Source organism: Castor canadensis, chromosome X (genome assembly GCF_047511655.1).
Source record: "Castor canadensis chromosome X, mCasCan1.hap1v2, whole genome shotgun sequence".
In the NCBI taxonomy this organism is placed as follows: domain Eukaryota; kingdom Metazoa; phylum Chordata; class Mammalia; order Rodentia; family Castoridae; genus Castor; species Castor canadensis.
The window spans coordinates 19,608,539-19,625,742 of NC_133405.1; the positions used below are offsets into that span (position 1 = coordinate 19,608,539).

The 17,204-nt window shown below is 37.3% G+C and overlaps 1 protein-coding gene across 1 annotated transcript; it reads left to right on the top strand.

Moving 5' to 3' along the window:
* Positions 1-399: 399 nt before the first annotated feature.
* Mmgt1 (membrane magnesium transporter 1) lies at positions 400-10,517 on the top strand. Its single transcript, XM_020165308.2, has 4 exons — positions 400-758; positions 3,129-3,181; positions 5,603-5,706; positions 7,329-10,517. Exons 1-4 carry the CDS (start codon positions 680-682, stop codon positions 7,486-7,488), a joined length of 396 nt encoding a protein of 131 aa, XP_020020897.1. The 5' UTR covers positions 400-679; the 3' UTR covers positions 7,489-10,517.
* Positions 10,518-17,204: the final 6,687 nt, after the last annotated feature.

A 17,204-nucleotide genomic window follows, 5' to 3' on the forward strand; every position in this document is an offset into this window, starting at 1 on the left:
ATCTCTCTCCAAGACCTGGTAAGGAGAAGGGAACTAACATTTACCGAGCGTGCCGAGCGTGCCAAGTGTTTGGGGCCCAACCCGCAGGTTGCTGTCCTAGACACTCCATCTACCTCTTCGCTTTAACACCTTGGCTTTTTGGCAATGACATTTCCCTGAGGGCAAAAGAACAGGAAGGACCTTGTAGAAAACAAAAGACTCCGCTGGAAGGAAAACCAAATTCAATCAATCAGCCAACAACCAAACATCAAAACCTGTCAGGGGACCAAACCCAGCACCCACGGTCCAGCAATGCCCTCGGCTCCGCCCCGACTGCTCCGTAGGCCCCGCCTCTTCCCGCGGCCCGCGCTCATTGGCTGGCTCCCTTCTTCTTCGCGTCCCCATTGAGCCAGCTTTCGAGTCTTCATTTACGCTCTCTGCTCAGCTCCACCAGTCGCCGAGAGTTCGCTAGCGCAGGCTCCGAGGCCCTCGCGGACCTTTTTCCGCGTGGCTTTCCTCCTTCTTCCCGGCATTCCTGTTTCCGCTTTCTCTTGGCTCTCTGGCTTTTGTACCAGGGCACTTCGCGCCCTGGGGTTCGGTGACGTCATCTTCCTGCGCTGCGCGGACACCAGCCTCTGGAAGAAGGAACAGCCAAGCCGCCCTTTGCCTCTTTTGTTGGGCTCCTGCTCCTTCAAGAAGCATGGCGCCATCGCTGTGGAAGGGGCTGGTAGGCGTCGGCCTCTTTGCCCTAGCCCACGCTGCCTTTTCCGCTGCGCAGCGTAAGTGCCTGGAAGACCAGGACCGCTCGCGTGTGGGACTCTGGGGGTGGTGTGTGGGCTCTCCCCTAAGGGACTGTCGAACCAAATGCCATGAAACGGTCGTCTGAGACCTTACAGTTTGGGGTGACGGAGAAAATCAGCACAGGGATCCCGGTGGAAGGCTTGGAATTTGAGGGCTGTGGGACACCTGAGATTGCAGAAAGATTGCTCGGGGGTGCCGGTATTTGGGAGAGGGTTCAGACAGGGATTCTCCTCTCGGAGAACCCGGGGCAGGGGTAGCCAGATCCGGGATAGGATTGAGAAATTTGGATGCTCATGTCCTCATGACAAGTAGGTGGACAACATCTTGGGCACTCCTGAGCTGTCCAGGTAAGAGACTGGGGAGTTAAGTGACCGATTGGCCTCTGGGAGGCACTGTGATACGGAAAAAGAGCACTGGACTGGGAGTTGGAAGGGCTGGTTGTTAAAAACTTGCTTAACCTCTAAATCCGTGTGACCTTGGGTAAAAGATACCCGCTACACTGCATTATAAAATTCCGTCTCTGGGTGAAGTTGTCCCGTGCTTAGGTGCTATACAGTTGATGCCAGAAGGGAATTCATAGGCTAGTGGAGAGACACGTGGATCGAGAAATAATTACAATAAAATAATGTTGATGTTGTGTTAAAAGTATGTAAAGATGCAAGGGGGCAGTAATTTTGGGGACCTGGGGTTAAAGAAAGTATCCTAGAGCTTTGCTGCCCAAAGTGGTTCATAGACTAGAGTCGTGGTCATCACCTGGGAGCTTATTAAAACACACTCAGGCCCCATCTCAGACTTACTAAATCAGAATCTTCGTTTTAATGAGATCCCATGTGATTTTCATGCACACTAGTTTGCAGAGCACTGGCCTGGAGATTAGTATACACTGGAGTATAGTATGATTTTCTACAGTAAGCTTCAAGTAAAATTATACAGTCATAGAGCAAGGAGGGCCCTTAGAGATCACTGAAGTCCATCCAACTCCTTCATTTCGTGCCTAGCTTAACGTAGTGTTTGTGTCAGGTTAAGCTTCATAAAACAAGACAGCTAGCTAGCAATGAAACAGACAATAGATTAATCCAAATCTATTTTTTGATATTGGTTTGGTTTTTCGTTTGCACATGTCCTTACAAACTCTATAACTTAAAACTTAAGAATATATCCCTAAGCAGCCTCACTTTTAAGAAATAGTCAATGCACATTCACTCAAATCAATTTGAGTATTTTAAATCCAAGTACGTTATTAAATAGAGATTGTCCTAGGTTCCTCCACAACTAGGATTTGTATTTTTATTTCAAGTGATGAGAATGCCTTATGGATTTGTCACTGCAGCAAGACTTCTTTGTAATGCGCATGTTGGCAAGAGACTAATTTATTGTTGACACTAATTGTGTCATGTTAGATTGTGGCATCAGATCTTGTTGTGGCATGCTCATCTTTGCTGTAATGACCTTTGTGATAGCAGTGCACAGATCACATACTAAATCTTTTTTAACCCTCACATTATTCCCATTTTACTGCTATGGAAACTCAGGCAATGAAAAGGTGCTAAGACACACTCCTTTCACTCCCATATTTTAAGACTCTAAAATTGAGATACAGTCTAGAGTCACCGAGGATATTTTGAGTGACATACAGTAAATTAGAGTAAATTAAAGAGCTGGTACTATGATTAAGATTTACAAGCTCCCTAGTCCTGGTCCTTTTCCTTTATCCCTTGCTGCCTCCTGAGGGTAAATCCAGAGCACAGTTATAATTAAATAGCAATAGAGGCAGAAATTGGTGTCCTGGAATTCCAATTTCACCACCGCCCCAGCGTGTTCTCAAGAGAAATGTTTCCATCAGTGTTACTTTGACTTTACTATATGATGATAGTGCTGTTCAGAACTGAAATGTTCTGTAGATTTCTTCTTTTTTTGGTGGTGGTGGTGTGGCATTTGAACTTGGGGCTTTGTGCTTGCTAGGCAGGTACTCTACCAGTTGAGCCATGCCTCCAGCCTGATTTATTGATTTTTAAATAATTGTAATATTTTGACTGCTTAGTGAAAGAAAGTTTCAGAAGATTTTAGTTTTTCTACACTAATGATGAAAAATTATGCTTAGGTATTTCGGCTTCATACTTTCCCATCTTACTCTTAAGCAATGTGGCAAAGCAGGACGTGATGAGAATAAAATAGTTCATAACGATAAGGCTGGCTTGCCTTAAACGATAGAGGTTTTTGAGGAATCTGGGGTTAGCTTTACTTTGTGTAGTGTGTAAGTCAGTCCCTCCTTTGGTATATTGATTTGCTTGCATTTTAAGAAAGGAAAATGGGCTACAGTTTCCTTAATGGTATGCTCTGGTTTATAGATCGTTCTTATATGCGATTAACAGAAAAGGAAGATGACTCACTGCCAATAGATGTAAGTTGGTCACTTATATTCCTTTCTAATATATTTTTCAATCTGCATATGGTACTTCCTTTATTGGTTTTTATTCTCTTCACATTTTTCAAACATGGGAAATAATATTTGTTTTCTACTTGCCATCACTCTTTGTAATGCCCAAAGATTTTGAAAAAAAAATTGTGTTTGATTTCTGGAACTGTTGAAATAGTTAAAATGGTCTTTCTAGAAGTTGCTCTGTCCACAGTGTAAGATGAACTAAAAAGTTGATTATTTGGCTTTGTTTTTTTAGAAAACTTCCTTTTGTGGTACACTTTAAAAACAAGCAAAGCTAATAATTGTTTAGGGACACAAATAGGTCATAAAATTAAAGAGAAACATGACAGTGTTTTAAAAGCTAAAATAATGCAACTTGCAATTATCTTTACTGGATTTGAACTTTAAAAAGTAGTAAGTTTTTTTGTAGCAGAATCAAGCAGTAAGTATAAAAATTAAAACAATAGCAACAGAGCTGTTCCCATTCCTTGGCAGTTTCATTTCTGCCCTTAGTAGTTTGAAATATATCAATATCTCAGACTTCTACACATAAGCAACATTATCTTGATTTATGTATGTATAGTTTTACTTAATCAAAACTTTTTTCTTTAAAAATTATTATGGATGTATATATGTACTGTTTTATGGCTAGCTTTTTTAATAACACAATTTACTTGGAAAATATTTTCCATGACATCTCATAGACTTACCATATTTCTTGTTATCTGTACTTTACATGAAAAAATGTCTTCTTGATATACTTGTGGTAGAATGTAAATTCATATTACATACGATATTAGTTTTTAATTTAGACTAAATAATATCTTGTGGCTAATTTTGACTTTATTTGTTTATAATTAAGGATGTGGTAGATGTGGCTATTAACTCATTTTCCTGTCACCTTTTCTTTGTAGTGACTACACAAACACTCACATACATTCACTTATGTCTATTTTAAATAACCTTTTTGGAAAAATTTAAAAGTTCAGAAAATCATTATCAAGAAAATATGCCATGTTGGTTAATTTCAACCATTAGACATTATTGCTTGCACAACCTCTGGCAAACAGTTTGGTATTACATAATGTGACCACGTGCCTCCTCTACTCAGTGTTTCCACTCGTATGTATTAGGAAACACGCAAGAATATTCATACTGACATTGTGAAAAAAACAGGAAACAAGCCACATATCCAGGAACAGTAGAATGATAAATCGTAGTGTTTTCATGTGATGAAATACAAGACACAAGGAAAAGGAGTAGACTACAACAACATTCTATAGCAGGGGTGAATCTCACAAGCGAGATGTTGAATGAGGGTAGCTAGACACTAAAGAACACACTTGAGTACATTTAAAGTTCAAAATGAGCTAAAGAATACATGTTTTAGAGGTACATGCACAGCTGGAAAATTGTTGAGAAAAGCAAAAAACTGATTAATACACAATTGGAGACAATACCCTTGAGAAGGAGAATAAAAGAAATAGGAAAGGTACACATGACACTTGAAAGGTACTGGGATGACAGATGTGGTGCACATCTGTCATCCCAGCACCTGGGAGGCTGAGGCAGGAAGATTTTGACTTAAAGGCCAACCTGGGCTGCATAGTGAGACCCTGTCTTAAAACAAAACAAAACAGTACCAGGAATAGTCTATTCTATAAGCTGGGTGGTGGTTAAGTGGTGTCTTTTTTTTATTTCTTTTTTTGGTGATACTGGAGTTTGAACTCAGGGCCTTGTGCTTGTTGGACTGGTGCTCTACCACTTAAGCCATGCCCTCTCCCTTTTTACTTTAGTTATTTTTTTAATAGGGTCTCTTGTTTATGCCTGTACTGGCCTGGGCTTCGATCTGTTACACTTTTTTCCTATAACAGATATGATAGGTATATACCACTGTGCTCAGCTATTGGTTGAGATGAGGTCTCGCCAACTTTTTGCCCAGGCTGGCCTCAGATTATGATCCTCTCCATCTCTGCCTCCTGAGTAGCTAGGATTATAGGCATGAGCCATTGCACCTAGCTTATAGCTTTTTTTTTTTACAATGTATCTAAATGCTTTGTGTACTCTATGATATAGAACAATAATACATAAAAAATTAATAGTTGCTCTTCGAAGCAGGTACTATTTGATAATTGAGTACTGACTGGCATACTACCATTCAGTACCCAGTTATTTTCCTGATTTGAGCATGGTACTAAATTTACTTAAGCATCAGAAGTATTGTTGCAGCCAAGAAAAGATTTTATTGTTTCTGTGTGCAAATTGTTTCAAGTGAGAATTGGCTTTTTGATGAGTGGCACTGAGAGGACTGCTTATTTGTGGCCACACAGGTGGGGAGGGAGATTGTAAATTTTCCTATAGTATTTGTGTACTATTTGGTAATCTTCATCTTTGTACTCACAGATAGTTCTTCAGACACTTCTGGCCTTCGCAGTTACCTGTTATGGTATAGTTCATATTGCAGGGGAATTTAAAGACATGGATGCCACTTCAGAACTAAAAAATAAGTAAGTCTTTACCTTTTCAGAGGCGTTTAATTTCATAGGGATTTGTTTTATTTACATAATTTAAAATGTATGTTTTCTGGTACATAAAAATTGATTTTGTTTTTACATTTTGACTATGCAGTTTGTATGAGTAATGAGGTAAAAATATTGAGGCATTGTTTGGTATGATAGGAAACACCTGATTGTTGAACACCTGATTATTGGTATTTGAATGAAGTATTAGGCTGTGTTACTTGCTAGTGGCTTAAAATGACTGGTTGGTTAGATGGACAGATGGAAGGAAATAGATATGTACAAAGATAATCTCTCAGAAAAATAGGTATGGAGAAAGATGATCTCAAAAATTTCAACCAAGTTCCCTCCCTCCTTCCCTTCCTTTCTTCCTTTCTCCCTTTCCCATCTCCCTCTTTCTTTCTTCCCCATCTCCCCCTTTCTTTCCTCCCTCCTTCTCCTCTCTCTTCTCTTCATTTCTCCTTCTTTTATCCTCTTGTCCCAGCTTAGTCTTTGGAAAAATAAGGGGTTTTCTGTTTCCTCTGTTGCTTGAACCTGGTCTGTGACATAAGCTCTGCTCGCAGGCCCCTTTTCTATCCCCAGATTAAACATATTTGTCACTTGGCTTTTTTTTCTCTTGTACTTCTTCTAAGCTGTTTTCACAAGCTTTTGTTTGGTTTTCTTTCCCGTATTTTTAGTTCATCTTTGTTTAGTTCTGTCTCTGCACTTTACTTACCTTCCTGATCCTGAAGATTACCATTTGCAATATTTTCTTAGGATTCACTGTAGGCATTTATGTGTTAGAGGGAACTCATTCCCCTTCTTTTTACCTAATTATTTCCATTTAAAATAGTAATGTATTAGACCTCCTGTTTTGTATGGGAGTATGCTTGGATGGTTAAGTGGGCTGATGTTGAGATTTGAGTTTTTAACAAAAAAAGAGTTCTCCCATTTTTTCTAGGAAAATATTTCAAAGCAGACACTGAAGGTCATACACCGAAGTGTTTGTAAACTTTTTAAAGACTGTATAGATCTCACTGAAAGAAAGAAAGGATACTCACTATTACCATTGCTTTTACAAAGAGTCTACCAAGGGTCTCAGGCAAGGAGCCAGGAAAGAAAAAAGTAAAACTGAATGGCATCGAGTAGAGGGTATATGAGTTTGGCCAATAGCATGTATAGAGAGCTAAAAGGAATTTTTCATTGCTACTTGAAAGATTCTTGGAAAACAGATGTGTGAAATGATCAGACAGCTTGAATAGTGAGGGCCAAATGAGAATAATCAAAGGGACAATCTGTGCACTGGTTTTTGAAAGATGATTTGGCATAAGCTACTGTTAGATTTACAGAGTTGATTGAAATTGAGCTAGTATTTCTGTTATTATTGATAGGCATCCTGGAAGGATTGGCTGAATAAAAAAGAAAGCAGAGCTTTATGCTGGCTTTCCAAGTTTCTTATTTTTGTTATATGTTAAAAAATGCAATACAATATGATTATCATTTGTAGTCTGATTTCATGGATTTATTCTTAGTTAAAAATATAACCCTTAGCAAATTCATCGAAAGCCTTCTTATTTTTAAATAGGCTTTCATAACGGTTTATCTAAAATTGATGCTTTTTTTCTTTTAAGGACGTTTGATACCTTAAGGAATCACCCATCCTTTTACGTATTTAATCACCGTGGTCGAGTATTGTTCCGGCCTTCGGATACAACAAATTCTTCAAGCCAAGATGCATTGTCCTCTAACACATCATTGAAGTTACGAAAACTCGAATCACTGCGTCGTTAATTACAAATTAAATAACAGGACAGGACACAGAGTTGAATATTGGAGTTTGGGGTATAAAACACTCCCCCTTATCAGTATTTATATTGATCTTTCAGACCTAGTTTTTAAAAAAAAATCTATGGCCCTTATTTGTACATTGCTAATCAAATTATTGATGGAGTATAAGTTATCTGTGAAATGAATCTTTGATCTTTCATAAAGAGAATTTTTTCATTTGAAACAATTCACATCTTTTGTAAAAGTCACTGTTTTAAACACATTTCCTTGAAAAATGCTGGTGGTTTTTGTGATTATTTATTTTCTTAGATTTCTTTTGCACTACAGTTTTTAGGAATCCTTTTGGGAATACTGTGTGACTACTGCATTTTGCAGCATGAATTACAGTAAAATGGTCTTCATTTCTTCCCTAATGAGACCAAAGTGGTGACTTCTCAATTTTTGTCATGTCCCTCAAAAGGTGGGACATGTATCTGCTTTAGCAGATACTTGCCAGTTTTTACTTTATCCGTGACTTCTCACCCCACCCCACTCCCATATACCTTCTAACATCAGCTGTCTTGTTTCATCACTTCTCCAAGATTCTGGGGGCAGTGAACAATTTTTGTGTCAGAAATTCTGTCATAACAAATATATTTAACAAGAAGCTAAACTTGCTGTAAAGCTACTTTATGTTCTCTCCAGTTAGCTGTAAACCTTTTACTGATTAAGTAATGTAAGAATAGATGAAGACAGACCAAAAAAGATCATTTGTGTGTTCATCATCTTGCCTCTATAGAAGAAGAATAATCATTAAGAATAATGGATTACTTGCCACTTAGCCAGTTTCACTTATTCAAAGTCTGTTAGTTTATTTCAGGGAACTCGTGAAAATAAAGGAAACTTCTCAGTAATCTAAAGGCAGACTCAAAGGCATTGAGCCAAATACATTCTAAGTATTTGGAAGTAATATTTTTAATTTTCCAGAAAATTAAGATCATTTAAGAAATTGTTTTATAGCTGGCTTAGTTTTCCATCTTCACTGTACGGTGCTGCAGGTGAGGATGTAAATCAAGTTGAATTTTTTTCAGAAACAGTATTTTACTCTTTGGGAAATTTGGCTAGCTCTTTGAGCTAGAAAACTGCAGGAAGCTCAACCTTTTTTTTTTTGTAGCGAGTACTGCTCTTATTGAATTGCACAGGCCTAAAGGCATTGCTTTTGTGGAATTGTATAGGTGTAAAGGGAATAACTGTGTGCAGGTTTCAAAAGGAAAAATACTTAAGGCAAGAGTCATAAGGTGCCCTTGTACTTTTTTAGTTTATTGTTTGAAGCAGGGTCTTGCTATCAAGATGCCCTTATCCTTGATGGCATTTTTCCCCATTACAAATGAACCTCAGCTCTTCCATTCTGCCTGGTAATGCACAACTCCAAAGAATGAGATTATTTTGTCATTAGATTTTTATTCTTTATTTTTGTTTTGTCAGACTAGTCTATGGAACACTGACTATGCTGTCTAATGAGAACAAAGTTAGAAATCTGCAGATTCCCCACAATAATTCAGAAATGTGTTAACCATGGGAAGTCAAGGATTAAAGTGATCACAATGAAGCCAAAATAGCATGGGAGAAACAAGCTCCTTACATTAGGCTTGTCTACTGTTTCCTGGCATGTGACTTGATTTGGAAGAGCTCCTTCTTTTCTTCTTTTTTGGAGCTGTCATTTTCCTAATATGTTTTCATAACAATGTTACTGAGAAATAATTCACATATCTTGTAATACACACATTTAAAGGGTACAATTACATGATTTTTTAAGGTATTCACGAAGTTGTACAACTATATCTCTGTCAAATTTAGGACATTTCCTTACCCCAAACAGAACTCTGCACTATTGAGCAGCCACCTCTTAACTTCCTCCTAATGTACCCCCCTCCTGCCCTAGGCAACCACTAATCTATTTTCTCTTTGTGCCTGTTATGATCATTTAATTTAAATGGATTCATGCATCATCTGGCCTTTTGTGACTGGCTTCCCAAATATGGTTTTCTACATGGAGTGAGCAGTTCTTACTTGAGAACTCATTGCAATGAAAGGAAATAGTTGAGGGGTTGGGGACTGTAGCTCAGAGGTCAAGTGCTTGCCCATGTGAAAGGCCCTGGGTTCATCCCCAGCACTGTAGAAAAAAAAGAAAGGAGTTGGTAAATGAATGGATTTAAGGAAGAGGGTCAGATACTTGACAGATTTCTCAGTTAATCTTATGCAAAAGTTTTTCCTCATAGTCAGGCATTCATAATATACTACCACTTAGAACATTTTGGCTAGTCTGTAGAATGAATATTGAAATTTATCTTTACCTGCCCCATCAGGGAACTCCTTACTAAAAATGATGCCAAATAACTTGGCAAATAATTGACAGTTTCCAGTTGTGTCTACCTTTCCTAGCAGTTTGTGTACCTCAAGCCAGGTGAACTCCCCCAATTTGTTTTTGAAATTTGCTCCAGTGAATTTCTGCTGTCTTTCAAGTGTGTATTATAGGACTAAATGTGATTTGGATATTTTATAACAGTGGTGAATGTATTCAGTAATGGAATTTTATTTATGGTACTAGGAGATAGTCCTAAATAATGGTGACGTGAGCTAGATAAGTCACTGTGAGTGACTGATTTAAGTGACAGTCAGAAATGTGCGAAGTGTGTACCAATCAGATTTCTCTAGAATACAGGAAGATTCACTTAATAACCAGGGATCCACCAAGTACTGTGGGCTAATGGCTGAGCTGCACAAAATGCAAATCGGTGAATTGGACACTAGTATGCTCTGTAACTCCCAATAATTGTTTCCTAATCATTGTGGCTTTTGCTTTTGTTTTTGTTTTTGAATGGCATGACAGCATCTTCCTGGTTGTATGTGGCCTGTTTCCATGCTGTATTGAGTAGTGTTGTTTGTTGTGAGCCTCGATGCCTGTAACACCAAGCTAAACACATTTTTTGGATATGTTTCTTCTCTTTAAATTACCTTGCCCTGTCTAATAAATGAATGATTGTCTCACCCTGTTTTTGGTAGTGTTTCTTTTTGTTTGTTTGTTTTTGACTTTTAATCTCATTTCTTCTGCTTCTCTGTCCCTAGAAAAATGTGAGAGCTAATTTTATGACTATTTTTTCTAGTGTGGTGCTGTTTTACTAAATTAAGTGGGTACTTTGATTGTATATGTAAAGTCAATGCAATTTTATGTTTTTATAGTCCAAATACAATAATGTTATCCTAAATAATCAAATGACCTTTGGGGTGTAAGAACTAGTCCTTGAGCAGCAGTGTCTAATCATTCCATCACAAATTTGTTATATAGTGAAATTGCCACTATAAAAATGTCACTTTATAGTTAATGGGAAATCATTATGATTAAAGCATCATTAATCTGAAGTTTAATGAAAATCCAAAAAGGAGTTTTAGTTCAAAAAAGTTGGCAGTTACCTATAATATTTTGAAAAAAGCCACCAACAGTATCAAATATCTACTACAAAATCTTTCTAAAATAACCTGCTAACCAAGTTTGTTTTGTGGGGGGCGAACTGGGGTTTGAACTCAGGGCCTCACACTTGATAGGTGGGTGCTCTACCACTTGAGCCACTCCCCTAGCCCTGTTTTGTGTTGGGTATTGTTGAGATAGGCTCTCACCAACTATTTTGCCCAGCTGACTTTGAACTGTGATCCTTCTGATCTCTGCCTCCTGAGTAGCTAGGATTACAGGCATGAGCCACCAGTGCTTGATGCGAGTGCTTTTTAAAAAGAATAGAAAAAAAGGTAATTATATGCATATGGAATAAAATCAGATTGCACAGAATGTATAAAATTTAAACTTTTGCCCCCTTCCCTCCTACCATAATAGTTCAAAGATAACTGGCTTCAAGTGTCTTTTAAGTTCTTATAGAACAAAAAAAGTTTGTTTACCAGCAAATGTATTCTTAAAATTTTTTACATTAATGGAATCAGACTATATATATATATATATATGTGTGTGTGTGTGTGTGTATGTATATATAATATACATACACACACACAGTCTCCTGTACCTTACCCTTTTTTGCTAGTAGTGTTTTATGAGATCTTTCTGTATCAATGTATACAGAAATATCTAATTGTTTTCAATAACTGGTGTTCCAATGTGTTAAAAATGCTCAAACATTGATGGGCTTTTAGGTTGTTTCCAGTATTTTGCTAAATCATTGCAATTAACGTACTTGTACATTTAATGAGATGCTTACAGTGTTACTTACTACGATAGAATTGCTGGATTAAAGGGTATTTTGTCATTTTCAGTAGCTACTGAAGTGTGTTTCTACATATAAAGTATGAGAGATTATTTTCCAGACCCATGCCAATAGTGGGTGCTAAACTTTCAGTTTAATCACCTGAAAACGAATAAATGGTATCTCACATTAATGAAGGTCTAATGCATTTTTATGGAAGATATGGAACATGGATTTATGGTTATTGGTTACTGTTCTGTGAACTCTGTGGTCATATTCTGTTTTCTATTAGATGTTTTGCTTTTTGACTTCAGGTTTTTGTAAGCTAAGAAAATTGGTCCATTGTCATTTATTTGCTGGTATTTTCCTGAGTTTTATTTATTTGTGTAAATTTAGCAGTCTATGAATTCTGAGATTTCTGCCATTCTGAGAAAGGCCTTTAGATTTAAGAATAAATTTAATGTATTTTTTCAGTAATTTTAAAGTGTTTTTTTTAAACCCTCTCAGTTCATTTAGAACTTATTTAGGTTGTAGGAATGAGGTAATCATTCAATGTTTTTCTCCCCCCAAATAGCTATCTGGCTACTACAACCCCTTTTATTGATTTTTCCACACTAATTTTGAAAAGCCATTCTCACTTCATACATTGAATTTTCACACATATATATTATGTATATCCAGACAGATAGATAGACAGATCTGTTTCTGGGCTCTACAGTCTGTTGCAAAAAATCCCACTCTTAATTATTATAAATTGTTACACATTTTCATTGTGTCTGTGTGTGCCTGTTCCTGGGGGTGGAACCCAGGGCCTTGAGCATTTCCAGACAAGTACTCTACCACTGTACCTCCCCAGTGCTACATTCTCATCACTATTCCATGCCTCACTATTCTAGTTCAGGATTTTTTGCCGATTATTTTTGCATGTTTCTTTTTGCAGGTGACCTTTAGTTATCATTTTGTCAAAATCTAAAACTGTACTGATTTTCCTTAATTTTTATTTTGAAAACATGCTACAGAAATATGAAAGGGTAGCATAATGAGCATTTCCTTTACATTTGCCATTCATCTAGAGTCATCATTCCGGGCTGGCGGAGTGACTCAAGAGTGACTGCTTCACAAGCATGAGGCCCTGAGTTCAAACCCCAGTGCTGCAAATAAATAAATAAATATAAATAGATTCACCATTTCGCCATTGTTGATTTTGCTACCTCCAAAATGTGCCTTTTCCCCCTTCCTTAATTATTTGAGCTAAATTGTAGACTTTTATCATGATATGTTAGTGTTTCTCTTCTGTAAGAGTGAGGACAAGCTCCTATTTAGTCACAGTACCATTCTCTCAACCACCCAGTATTATTTCATATTCAAGTTTCTCTATGTGTCCTCCAAATAGCTTTTATAGCTGCTTCCCCTTTCGATTTTTGAGATGGTTTTGCTATGTAGCCCAGACTCGCCTTGAACTCACGATCTTCCTGCCTCAGCCTCCTGAATACTGGGATTTCAAATCTTCAATTTTTTTCAATTTTTATGAGCTTACATTAGTTGTTTAGAGGAGTTTCACTGTGATTTTTCCATATATACATACAACATGTCCTGATCAAACTCGTTCTATCACTCCCAATTATCTCTTTCCCCCTTTTGGGAACAATATCACCAGGTTCCATTGTTCTGTTTTCATATATGTGTATAGAATACTTGGAACATATTCACCCCACCTCCCCATACCTCCCCATTCCTACTGGTACCCAACCCTAAACAGAACCTGTTTTACATTTCTGTCACTTTTTTAGGACTAGATTCCACATATGAGGGAGAACATGTAACATCTCACTTTTTCAGTCTGGGTTATTTCACCTAACATGATCATCTCCAGTTCCATCAATGTCACTCTTCTTTATGGCTGAATAATATTCCACTGTGTAAATGTATCACATTTTCTATGTCCATTCATCTGTTGATGGGCACTGTCAACCTTATACAGTTTTTGTGAACTGTGTAAGATCAGTGTCTAGGTTTCTTTTCTTTTTGCAGTACTGGGGTTTGAACTGAGGGCCTACACCTTGAGCCACTCTGCCAGTCCTTTCTTGCAATGTTTTTTTTTTTTGAGATAGGGTCTCATGAACTATTTGCCTGTGCTGGCTTTGAACCATGATCCTCCTGAGTAGCTAGGATTATAGTCGTGAGCCACTGGTACCCAGCTAGGTTTATTTTATTTTCACATGGACATCCACTTCTACCACCAATTGTTGAAAAGACTTATGTTTTCTCCATTTAGTTGCCATTGCTCTTTTGTTTTAAAAAAAACCAGTTGACTATATGCATGAGTCCATTTCTGGGCTATCTACTGTATTCCATTGATCAGCATGTCAATACCACACTGTCTGGATTACTGTAGTTTTATACTTCATCTTGAAATTGCATAGTGTGAGTTCTTTTCAGTATTGTGTTGGTTATTCAGGGTCTTTCATCTTTCCCTATGAACTTTATAATCAGTAACTCTGGAGTTTTGATTAGGATTTCTTTTTTTTGGCAATACTTGAGTTTGAACTCAGTACCCTGTGCTTACTAATAAGCAGGCACTCTGCCACTTAAGCCATAGCTCCAGACCTTTTTTCTTTAGTTATTTTTCAGGTAAGCTCTTGCATTTATACCCAGGCTGACCTGGATCGCAATCTTCCTATTTACACTTCCTGCATAGATGGTCATCAGATGAAGCAAGTATTCATTAAAAATAACAGCTTTCTATGATTTGGATATTTTTAAAATTTCCTTCAATGTTAGCCCTACTTTCACAATACTTTCTTTAAACCATAGGTTTGCCTATAATCCTAGCTACTCAGGAGGCAGAGATCAGAAAGATCATAGTTTGAAGCCAGCCTTCCAGGCAAATAGTCCTCAAGACCCTAGCTCAAAAAAAAAAAAAAAAAAAAAACCCATCACAAAAAAAGGGCTGGTGGAGTGACTCAAGTGGTAGAGCGCCTGCCTAGCAAGCATGAGGCTCTGAGTTCAAACCCCAGTTCCACCACCACTAAAAAATAAAAAGAAATATTTCCCTATTTTAGTCTTAAAGACATTCTTCTCTAATTTCTTCTAATCTCTTTATTATTTTTAAGTATTTAATCCACCTGAAATTGGGTTTTTTTGTAAATATGGTGTGAGGAAGCAATCAGCTGCATTATTTTTCATAGATTGCTAACTACCCCTGTGCCATTTACAGTACAGTTGATTCTTTCCCCAATGATGTGCAATGACACCTCTGAAATGTATCAAATTTTCACATAGGCATGGGATTCTTTCTGGGCCCTGCCATTCTATTTCATTGTTGACTTCATGGGCTTCTGCGTCTATATCATATTGACTTGAGTGTTAATAGTAAGTCTTGAGGGTGGTAAGGCATGACCCCTAATTTGTTCTTCATGTTTGTCTTAACTATTTATGTGAATTTACTTTTCCATTTAAATTTTAGAATCAACTCAAGTTTCCTGAAAAAAAAAAACCTTCTTTGGATTTTGGTTGCAATTTTGCTACATTTACACATTAAATCAGGGGGAAAGAACATTGAGTGTTCCTTTTAAGTCTTCTCTGTTGTCTCATTAAAATTTTATAATTATCTGCATGCTGGTTTTATATGTTTCATAATATTTATTATATTTGTTCACATAAATACTCCATGTATATCCCATACATATAAGATGTTATTTCTATATATGCTTATATATTTACTCCTCATGTAGTTTTCCTGATGTTGCCCTTTTTTTTTGCAGTACTGGGAATTGAATTCAGGGCCTCATGCATGCTAGGCACGTACTCTGCCACTGAGCTACACCCCAGCCCCAATGTTGTCTTAAAAACTTACATTTCCTAAGTTTCTTGGTGCATTTATAGACATACAGTTAATTTTTGTATGCTGATTTTACATACAAAATCAATTTAACAAGGTACCTTGTTAAACTCTTTATTTAAGCATTTGGTTTAGCCAAATAATTTCTGTTAGGGTACAAGCTAGGAATTATTGTAGTGTTGAATAGAAATGGTGATAAGAGACCTCCTCATTTTTTTCCTTATATTATGAAGAATGTGAAGACTACTTCTCTAATTTTTAACCCCTAGGAATAATGTACACTGTAGTTTTCTCATAGATTTTCTCCTTAACAGATGCTTTTAATTTTGTTCTTATGAATAGTCATTGCATTTTAGCACATCTTTTTTCTTTCTTTTTTTTTGGTGCTGGAGTTTGAACTCAGGGCCTCACACTCTGCTAGGCAGGCACTCTACCACTTGAGCCACTCCACCAATCCCATGTGTTTTCTTCATTGACCAGGATGATGGTAGCACTTTCCTCCTTTCATTGTTTTGGTGTTTCGTTGTTGGTTTTATTGCCGCTTTAATTTTTTATTTTTATTTCGCTTCCAGCTTTATTGACAAAATTGTATATTTTTATTATATAATTGACAAAATTGTATATTTTTATAATGTGCAGTGTGATATTTGATACATAGATAAACATTGTAAATGAGCTAATTAGCATATCTCATACCTCACATACTTACCATTTGTGTGATGAGAATTTCAAGTCCCTCTTAGCTATCTGCAGTTTCAGTAATACATGGTTATTAACTACAGTCACCCTGCTGTACATTAGACCTCCAGTACTTATTTGCTTGTGATGCCTGTGCTTTTGGAATCATATCCAAAAAAATAATAGCCTGGACCACTGTACTACCACAAGTCTTTAATCCATTTTGGGTTGTTTTTTATATGGTAGGAGATACAGTTCTAATTTCATTCCTCCAGATTGAAATTTTCAGTTCCCAAGTAGGTATATCCACTTGTGTATCCAAGACAACTTTAAAACTCAATCTAGTCTATGTGCTTAGCCTGAAGTCCCTCCTTGAAAAACCTCTATGTACAGCATCCAACTCAATGATACCATTTGTGGATGTGCTGGAAAAGCTGTAACAACCAGCTGTCTGCACATGTCCTGGGGGATAGGAAGGTAGAGACACCCTGGTTTGCAGATTACTATATATTGTAAATACTCCCAACATGACTGATTTCAAGCTATCAACAGCTCACTGAACACTGAGTCAGGAAGAGATGGCCACAATCTGCTTTTGCAAGTTATGTGCTGGCTTCCTGTACACCCCTGGCACTACCCAGTGATTCAAGTAGCAAACTTTACAATCACTGTGAATTTCTTTTTTCTTCTTTCACATCCAATCTCATGGCAACTACAGGCAACTCTATGTCAAATAAAATTTCTGTCTGTCACCTTTTTTCTGCACTCCTCTAACCCACACTGCCACAATCTCTCACCAAGCTACCCCACATCCTTGCCAACACTTGTTTTCTTTGCTGTTGTTTGTCTGCTTTTATAGCAGCCATCCTAATGGGTATAAGGTGACATCTTATGGATTTCACTTGCATTTCTTTGATAATTAGTGATGTTGAGCATCATTCCATTTGCTCATTGGTCACTCATTTTATTTTTTT

What these genes read in the sequence shown, in the direction of transcription:
- Mmgt1 (XM_020165308.2), top strand. Translation starts at nt 680, where the DNA reads ATGGCGCCATCGCTGTGGAAGGGGCTGGTAGGCGTCGGCCTCTTTGCC. An exon ending in TGCCTTTTCCGCTGCGCAGC is followed by an intron (nt 759 to 3,128) that starts GTAAGTGCCTGG and finishes TCTGGTTTATAG; the next exon opens with ATCGTTCTTATATGCGATTA. An exon ending in ACTTCAGAACTAAAAAATAA is followed by an intron (nt 5,707 to 7,328) that starts GTAAGTCTTTAC and finishes TTTTCTTTTAAG; the next exon opens with GACGTTTGATACCTTAAGGA.